The 9,545-nt window shown below is 40.7% G+C and overlaps 1 protein-coding gene across 2 annotated transcripts; it reads right to left on the bottom strand.

Annotated features, from left to right (window-relative positions):
• Positions 1–267: 267 nt before the first annotated feature.
• Positions 268–9,165, bottom strand: LOC111838104 (exocyst complex component 3-like protein 4). Of its 2 annotated transcripts, none has more exons than XM_023800713.2 (13): positions 9,043–9,165; positions 7,200–7,277; positions 6,731–6,871; positions 5,850–6,471; positions 5,520–5,637; positions 5,313–5,432; positions 5,041–5,141; positions 4,633–4,728; positions 4,159–4,282; positions 3,555–3,674; positions 3,302–3,454; positions 3,073–3,194; positions 268–1,694 (listed from the first exon to the last, which is right to left on the bottom strand). In XM_023800713.2, exons 2-13 carry the CDS (start codon positions 7,219–7,221, stop codon positions 1,508–1,510), a joined length of 1,926 nt encoding a protein of 641 aa, XP_023656481.2. In that variant the 5' UTR covers positions 7,222–7,277; positions 9,043–9,165; the 3' UTR covers positions 268–1,507. The 2 variants fall into 2 exon arrangements, with proteins under 2 accessions (XP_023656481.2, XP_023656479.2); XM_023800711.2 differs by having other exon boundaries at positions 6,731–6,874.
• Positions 9,166–9,545: the final 380 nt, after the last annotated feature.

A 9,545-nucleotide genomic window follows, 5' to 3' on the forward strand; every position in this document is an offset into this window, starting at 1 on the left:
GTTCATCCTATGTTGCACAGCTTTCCTCTAGGACATGCAATTAGGCTAACTGGCATCATGATTCTGTACATGTGTAAGTCCTACAATGTAATATCTAGACTGTACCCTTGTGCTCTACCCCCTACCCTGACCAGGATAAAAGCAATGGGAAGATGGATGGTTATCTTTAGCTTTAAGGCTCGAGATTAGCTTTGAACCCTTCAGAGAAATGGAAGAACAAAATGAACAGCAAAGATCTGTTTTGAAGAATTTATAAAGGCTGGAAAAATGTAGGAGCTTGAGTGGGGATTTCCAGATGTTATCAAAGAACAAACAGTGTGATGAGTAAAGTCAGGGGTCCATGGCTTACAGTTGTCTGTGAGCATAATCTGGGATCAGATGTTATTCTTACAAAAATTGCTTCCTATTTGTTGACGATATTTGTGACTAGGGCTGTCAATCCAGCAACTAAACACAGTTGATTGTCCATTGTTGTGACAGTACATTTCTTCATATCATCAGGTTTCCTGTTAAATACTAAAATCTGAACAAGAAGAATAATATTACCAATGAGAAAACAATTAATATATATGTAATTTTTGGCATCAAACAGAAACTATGAAACTTTTGTGCTTTTTTTTATTGTTGGAAAATGTGGAGAATCTCTCTAAATTTCTGTTTTGCATGTGGTGGCTAATATGATGACCACATATATCATTTAGTGTGTAGAATTATTACAGTGGGAAACTACACCATCTATTTTAACCTAAAAGACTAAAGCAACTGAAAATTGTGACAAATGATGACAATAGTATAAAATCATTTGCATATATGTACAAAACGTTTTGGAAATTTGTGTGAAGCAATGAGAAATTATGTTCTGGTATGCAGAAGTGACATTGTGGTGCGGGGATTACACTTGTTGGTTTGCAAACATTGTCACTTGAGAAATGCTTCCAAGTAATCGAGAAAAAAACGGAATATAAGGGAACTATGCAATAGCAGAACAAATACATTAAAACTGAAAGTATAAATCACCAGCAAAGTTCTTCAAAGTAAATGAGTAGCTTCTGTGTTGTATTTCACTTTCACAAAATTTCCTCTTCCTCTAGCTTAGAAAAGCTAGAATTTATTTTTTGATAATGTTTTTTTTTGTCTTGAAGGATATACCATGTGTTCATATCTCTTCTTCAAGAAGGTTGCTAAGTAATCATCTCCAGATATTGGTTCAAAGAAACTTTGACTAACTGTGCATATAGAAAGTCAGCAAAAACCATGAGATGCATTTTCACTGACCCGGTTTCACACATAAACAGGATGGGACACAGATAGCTGAATTTGTTTATCATCAAAAGGAAAACAATTGCTTAACTCTCTCTACAGAGACATGTTTGGAGGTCATGATAGTAAAATTTTAATAACGCTTCAGATAGATAAGATGTTGATGGCATCATACAATAAGCCAGCTCATAAGGCAAATTATTAAATGCTCATATTTGTAAAAAAAGAAATATATCATAATACAGTGTTAGTGCCCAGAAACGCAGCAGAAGCAATGGATTTTCTTGATGGGGATTTCGCTGAAGAACTTCTGATTCTGGCTCTCAGCGTGTACTGGATTCTGATGCAGATTATCCAGGTGGTTCAGGATGGCCCATTTCTGTAGGCAGTTAAGTTTGCCACTGAAGTCCAACACAGCTCTGAGATGTTTCCTACTGCAAAGCCAACGAGAAAGTTTTTGTCCATGAGAAGAACTTGCCTGAATGCATCAGCCAAACCTTTTTTTTTATATATATATAGCTGTGGATTAAGATTTTGACAACCTGTATTTTTTATTCTATCAAAGGTATCCAATTATTGACCACACAATTTTTTTTTCTGTAACCGTTACGTGAATAAATCGATCCACACTGGTTTGATTTGTTTATTATGAGTAGTGCAAATTGTTATTAAGATAAATGCTTGAAATGCTACTAGGAAGCAGGGCTATTCAGTAATATCTGAATGATTATTAAGCATTGGGATAACAGGATAAAAAAATTAATATTGTGCTACAATAAAGGTATCTAATACAAATAGGGTAACTATGACCTGAGTTCAGTTTTTCACTGAGTTGGAAAACAGTGTCCAATTTTTTGGCATCATTTCTGGCACTGGGTTCTGTCATTTTATATCCTTTTTTGAAGCCTGGCTTTGTTCATTTTGAGACAGGGAAAGAATTTTCTTTTGTGTGGGATTTACAGCAGACGCTGACCTGGCCGCGTGGTTTTCAATCTGTTCCCACTGAAAGGTCAACTTTTTTGTGTTATTTTACTGTGTCCTCAACAGCTCAGGAGAGTGTTTCCTATGTGTCCAGATTTTGGTGGACTCTGGTATCAAACGCCTAATGCAGGGGTGTCAAACTCCAGTCCTGGGGGGCCGGAGCCCTGTGTAGCTTAGTTCTTTCCCTGTTCCACCACAAATGATTCAGCTCAAGAGCTGTGTGGTAATTAGTACAAGGAGGTGCAAGGACTTGAATCAGGTGTGTTAAATGAGGGGAAACCCAAAAATGTGTTGGGCTCCGGCCCCCCAGGACTGGAGATTGACATCCCTGGCTTAATGGAATGAAGCCGTGTTATAAGAATAATTAAGCCTTTAGGGGAAATTTTGGTGTACTTCTTTGGGGAAGCTAATGCAGCAAGAGGCTGCGCAATGACAAAGATCAAAGCTTTGTTGAAAAGAAGTGCAACTGCGGAAGAAAATGGTTTTGCAATCGCAAGTTCAACACCAGAAAGAAACATTGGCAATCTATTGCCCTTTAAATACTTTTGCTTCCTGAATCTGTTCACTATGTGGCTTTCCCAAGTTTATCTTTTCTTTAATTTCTCAGTATCTTAATGTCTTTGATGTGCATGCTCAACTTCCCTTAAAATCACGCCCGACAACCTTTCATATGACAATGCCCAAGGCCTCTGTAGTTTCTGACTGCATTGCTGGTATGTTAATGCAGCAGGTAAAAAAAGACAAACTCAGGGATATTTTATGTACCCAACCAATGTCACCCAACATTTTCTGATAGGTTAGGGTGCTGGTGAGGTGAGGGAGAATCCAAACCTGATATCTGGGTAATCCTTCACCAATGACTGTAAGACAATCTTAATATCCTCAGATTTCTTCTTTTCAATAATATCAACAAGGTGTTCTCCAGCTGGGTAAACCCAGTTCATGCTGGATGACTGTGAATGGGATAAAAACCAGCTGTCAGACATACAAGGGTCCCAGATAGATTACTTCATGTAGAGCTGTGCAGGAGATTGTATAGGAGCTGAAGACGAGCACTAACCATATTCTCAAAGTTTTCATAAAGCACTCCCCACTGCCTTCTGAGTGTAAACACTATCCTCTCATGGTCCCTCCGTCCGCAGGACCAGCGGCTCGTCATCATTTGAGAGATGTACTGCTTTGCCACGAAATAATGCATCTCGTCCACAAATTTCTGCCATACAAGTGCAATTAATGTCATGTTTTGCAATTCAGTTTATGTTCAGTTATTCACACGACAGAAACCCTGTCCCCTGCTTCCTTACCCATCTCACCTGCTTATATGGAGGCCTCATATGCTGGCAGAGCTCGGAAAGCACCTCTATATCATTCATAATTTCTCGAAACGGTTCATCACTGATCCACCTTCCCCTCATCAAGTTCTTGAAGTTCGGCTTCACGTAAAGTAGAAGATTTCAGATTTTAAATGAGAAAAATGAACATTATGTAAAACTCGCCTTTACATCCTGAGTGTGTTTGAGCCACCTGAACTGAATACATTAACATCAAGCTTAATAAATGAGTAAATGATAAGATGCTGTCCAGGCTGTTCATGCTTCTGTGCAATTTGTCACAGGACGATGGAGAGGATTTGAGGTCTGTGACATGGTGTAATATGTAAAACTGGTGGAGAAGCATACATGGGTAGGAGGGATGAATAATGGGGACATTTGAACTGATTGCATGTGGTGGGTGATTTTAACGAGTGTGATCATTTTTCATTTCTTAAATGTAAGCGTTTCATTCGCTAGTGGAGCTGCAGGCCCCAAATGGCAGCTTTTCATTCGCTAGTATAGCTGGAGGCCCCTGATGGAAGCGTTTCATTCGCTAGTGGAGCTAAAGGCCTCATGCCATTATGATATCCTCCTATCCCCTCACCTCTGTCTTTTCCTTGAACTTCTCCATCAGAGTCTGGCCTAGCTTGTTGACTTCAGCATCCATCTTTTGCACCACCTTCTCCACCTGCTCTGCACTCGTAGCTCTGTGCTTCTCCAGGTACTCCCTGAGAGGAGCAGACTTTAGGGACTGATGGAAAAACATCTATGTTTCCTCTGTGATGCATGAGGATAGGTTATAAATATGTTTCATAAAACCATTACCTAAGCATTAAGTCCTTAGAGAAAGTGAGTACATGACTAAGAATATACTTCATGGGATGTACATTTTAAATGACAAATTATAAATACATCCATCCATCCATATTCCAACCCGCTTATCCTTCTGGGTTGCGGGGGGTCCGGAGTCTATCCCAGAAGCTACGGGCACGAGGCAGGGAACAACCCAGGACCGGGGGCCAGCCCATCGCAAGGCATTAAATACATTTAAAATTCCATTATTATGACTTGCACCTACTGTATGGATATGAAACTGTTGATGTGAGCAATCTGATACTGTGCACACAAGGGCTCAGACATGTCGGTGTACCATTGCTCAAAGTCATTCCCAAACCTGCACCTCAAACAATGAACAAACAACAAACACAAATTAATGTTACAGCACACATCGCCGGGCTATTGCTGAATTGCCTAAACAGATTACCTTTCCAATCTACAAATGAATAGCATTGCTGTAATTAAGGCATTATGACTTTAAAATCTAAAATGTGAAAAAGAAATGTGTACCCCCATTGCTTCTCCTTTGAAAGAGCAGAATTATTATTTTCTTTCATTCTCTCTTTAAAGAACAAAGCAGATGGAACTGAAAGGTAAATGAGCATTTTAATAATCTCTATATATTTTATGCCTGCTTTCATTTCCGCACCGTTCTGCAAAGCACTGTAGCTCATCCAAGAAGATGCACAGAAGTTTTCCCTCCAGGTTTGCATTCATTTCTTGGATTCTGGTCATGTATTCATCTAAGGCCTAACACATAAGAAAGAAAAGGTTGATTGCTGATATAAGGTGTCCCTTACTTAGTTTATTACTATAAGCTGCTAGCTAAGGTGTTTAATGTCTCATCGTAAGAGCCACACAGCCTCACTGGTCCACTATTAACTAATTAAAACTACATCAGAGAGCAGTTATGTAGAGTACCTTACAGATATCGTGGTGCATTTCAGAGTGATACCAATCCAGGATTTCAGGCTCTTTCTTTTCAATCATGTTGTTTTGCTCAGTGTTGATTATTCCTCTAAAGATGTTCATAAATACTTCCTAAAAGTACAACAAACAACATGATTTTTTCGATTACTAAGGCTACTTTGCGCATGGCTATTCTGATTAGCCTGTAGGAACTCTCACCTTTAGCTGCTGCCAGTATTTCTCTTTGATCTGGTTCAAAAAGTCATCCTCCAGGGGAAGGACCATAATGTTATCACACATATCTGGCTGGAGAGTGGGGCTTCCCATCAATTCCTCGCTGTCGGCCAATGCAACTTGATCAGCACAATCAAATACTTGAAATCACAGAATGGTAATCAAATCATATGGGTTAAGTGAACTGTGAGTTGCAGATTTTGATCCAGATTCCAGTTATTGCATTATTCCAGCTACATTACAAGCTGCATAATGCAAAGTATGAACTAACGTTATTTTTTACAAAATTTTACTCTCTACACAACAGCAATTTACCTTTTGTAATCGTTCAGAATCCACTTCAGCAGAGCATAGGAATCTTTGGTTTCTATCTCCTTCTGGTAGATTTCCTTGAGGTGTTGGGCAATGGCCTGATGGTAGCTGTCCACGTAGGTGTTAAAGACATTGAAGCTGGGATGGTAGCACTTTTTTAGGTTGTTCTTCACGTTCTCCAAGTCCTCCACCACAGCCTTGCCTAGTTGGCCAAGGTGAACAGCCAGCCATGCTCTGTTCTGCTCCTTGGTGTCCAGGGTCACACTCTGGATCTTAGCCTTAACCCCATCCCTCACTGCCTCCTTCCAGGAGTCCCTCCAGCTCCACTCCCCACTGCCTGGGTCCTTCTCCCTCTTCTCCTCCTCCTGGATGATCTGAGCCACTTTAACCAACAGCTCTGTGTCACAGGGCTGCTCATTGTTTGAGTCTCGGACGACGCTCATCATCTTGTCTCGGAGGGCTTTATAGAGAAGATTAAGGTCCTTCTCCTTGTTTTTAAGGTGCATGGAAGGTGTTTTGGAGCCATTTTCCTCTAGTTGTCTCTTGAGCTCCTGCCGTTCAAAGATAAAACTCCGGTATGCCTTTTCAAGTCTCGTGCTCTGGATGAGATCGTGGATCTCCATAGCTACAACCATTAGTACAAAAAAGTCAAATACCACTACCCTTCTTCATAACATGCCGTACCAGCACATTTAATACAGGATGTTTGCTGTAATCATACTTGCCACAAAGAGCACTGCAATGATATATTTTTTAATGAATTGTCTATGATACAAATTGATAATGGTATCATTAGTCGACCAATGATGGGGCAGGGAAACCAATCACATAACTGCAAGCAAATTATAACAACGTGTGTTAATATATTATATATGTAACCTTACCAGAAAGCGATGAAGACTCCGCTGGGCATGTGTTACCCTCACCAGCTCGTAGTAGGAGGGGCTCATTTTCTCTATTATCATTTTTGTGAACTTTCTGAAATTTCGTCAGGTCAATATTGCTGGAATCTCCCTTTGTGTCCCCTGCTATATCAGCGACAAATCAAAACTTGACATCTTCAGCTGAAACCTCTTAAGAATACTCAACATTAGCGTCCGGTGCTTCTTTTGTACTTGCTCCTAAATAAGTGGGCTCTTTTTATAAAAAGATATTAAATTTTTTTAAAATGACAGTTGCCTTGGCATTTATAAGGCTGCAAATAATAATGAATCAATAATTTGTGACATATCCATGGAGACAAATTTACAAAATAAGATTTCAGGCAAGCCTCAAATAATAATTGAAAAAACTAACAAAGGAATGTGAAATGATTATCCATCCAGAGGATCAACATACAGTACAGTAACGTACCATTTGAAGATGAATTTCCCATCAGGCAATGTGGCTTTTTAAAGTGTTTACTTTTAACGTCAGCCAACCAGTTTCAACCTGAAGAAGAAACAAATAATACTGTGGGGGGGGGGGGGGACTCTTTATGGCAGGCATGGCGAAGGAGAGAATATCCACGTAGCAACTCCAATATACCAGGATTTTATTACATGAAACACAAAGGGAGAAGCAAAAAACAAGGGGACCTTGAGGGATCAAAGTTAAAGTAAGACAGGGAGCAACACCAGGAACAACAATACCAAAGGAAGGGAGGAATACAGGAAGCTACAATGACAAACACAGGGTAACTGTAACTGAGAAACACACAGGAACACAAGGAAACATAATGACCCACTGAGGAAAAAACATAGGAACTTAAATATACAACTAACAAGACACTACACAGGACAGGTGAGAACCATAACCAATCAAACCATCACTAAGGATTCAGGCCAACAAGGAACAGGTTAGGTAAATTACAACTAACAGGCACTAAAGACTAGGAAATCCTAACAAAGACTGAGGGCTACCTACAATAGGAGAGACTAGGGACACAAGTACAGCAGAACATAACTAAATGAGGCATGGGCAGGGTAGACCATAAACAGGGACACAAAGTACAGACATAGATTAACAATGCCAGACCTATAGGGATTAAATAAAACCAATATATTAAACAAAAGATGACAGAAAGGATGTCTGCTTCTGAGAAGGGGCTGAGATTAAAATCTGGGTCCCAGTGGTGTGAGACGACAGTGCTAACCACTGCACCACCCACGTTTTGCGCAAAGTAACTGTCAAAAATACAACATGGTGCACAAGACAGGAGTATAAACCACCTCATATTGTGTGTGTGGGGCATTTGTGAATGAGTGCTGAGAGAGGAGGCCGTGTGAAGCTGGGCCTGATGGGACAGGCAGACTCAGATAAGAGCAAAGCTTTGATCGCTGAAGGTAAAACCAGTGGCCAGTGTGGTTACCAGGTGCAATCTGAGCTCCTCCTGAGGCATAAAGGGGAGCCACGGCAAAGGGAGTATCTGCAACTGCCAAATGTGCACCAAAGTGATAACAGACCCTGAGAGTCGTGTTTTGAATTATATAAACATTCGAAGCAAGTGTTCCTTGGCATATTAATCTCCAGAACCACTGGGGTGCTATATGTATAAGGACTTTGTTCACGTCAGTCTGATTGGAGCCTTTCTCAAAGAGAATTTCCTCAAAGTCAATGCCCATTGGCGTCCCATTCAGGGTGTCCCTTTGTCTTGTGCTTCCTGGAATAGGCTCTAAACTCACCTGAACCTTGTACTGGAAAAGCAATTATGCGAGATGGATGGATGGATGGATGGAACAATGACATATGGGCCTAAAATGTTTGTACAGGGGGCGTGGATGCCTTGGGGTGAGGTGAAGTCAGGGATATACTCCTTCACCTCACCTCTGCTATACCCAGTCATCACACTGGATTTTCTCACAGGCAAATGACTCACTCGCAGGATTTTCTATGACCCAGTTCTGTGCATGTTTTCTTGCATGCTTCCTTATGTGCTGAAGCTCAGACACCTGACTTCGGGTTTCTAACCTGTCTCCGCCTTTGTCAAACCATCTCCACTCCCGTCTCAGAGTCCATACTCCTTCCCGAGTCAATGCCATTATACCCACAGCAGCTCTTACAGCAAGTTATAAATTCCCAGCACAAGTGTATTTGCTGCTTTGCTCTTCTGAACTTATATCTATAACATGATGTTTATTGTGTACTTACATCTGCAACTGAAGTTTAGTTTCTGGTAGAGAAGACAGGTATTAATACATAACAAAACTTGACTCACCACGTCTTTCACTATGAGGATGGATGCTTCTTTACGGGTCTGCTTGGGCTCCTGTTTCCTCGGAGTGGTATCATAGTGATTGTCACCCCAGGCTCTTCAGCTCAGTAAACCACAAGTGCAGTATCTCATGCAGCCGACATCCTGTTCTACTCTCGGTGTGCCTCCACATGACTTTAGCATAACAAGACCATGACAACCTGCATGGTTGAGGCTGCAGCTCCAAGAATGGGCTCATTATTGAACGAATCAAAATGTAATGATGTGGATGTGGACGAGGCGTGGATGTGTCAAAAATCATGTAAAGAGGTCTAGTTGGCGCGAGCTTCTGTGTGTGTTCTTTTGTATTTTAGCTTTTTTTTTTCCAAAATAGTGAAGGAGGCTGACCTTTACGGTCTTCAGGCCTGGGCTCCTGCTCAGTTCTGGCTATGCTATGGCATCATTTCTTATTAGCACTAGATGAAATTCAGAGGTGGAAAGTTCAGGTGCTGAAAGAAAAATCCAGA

The sequence above is a fragment of the Paramormyrops kingsleyae genome, chromosome 14 (assembly GCF_048594095.1).
Source record: "Paramormyrops kingsleyae isolate MSU_618 chromosome 14, PKINGS_0.4, whole genome shotgun sequence".
In the NCBI taxonomy this organism is placed as follows: domain Eukaryota; kingdom Metazoa; phylum Chordata; class Actinopteri; order Osteoglossiformes; family Mormyridae; genus Paramormyrops; species Paramormyrops kingsleyae.

Coding starts and splice junctions, on each gene's coding strand:
- LOC111838104 (XM_023800711.2), bottom strand. CDS start 7,221: ATGGGAAATTCATCTTCAAATG. Junction 6,472..6,730: donor GGAGTCTTCATCGCTTTCTG/GTAAGGTTACAT, acceptor TAATGGTTGTAG/CTATGGAGATCCACGATCTC. Junction 3,195..3,301: donor ATGAAAACTTTGAGAATATG/GTTAGTGCTCGT, acceptor TCCCATTCACAG/TCATCCAGCATGAACTGGGT.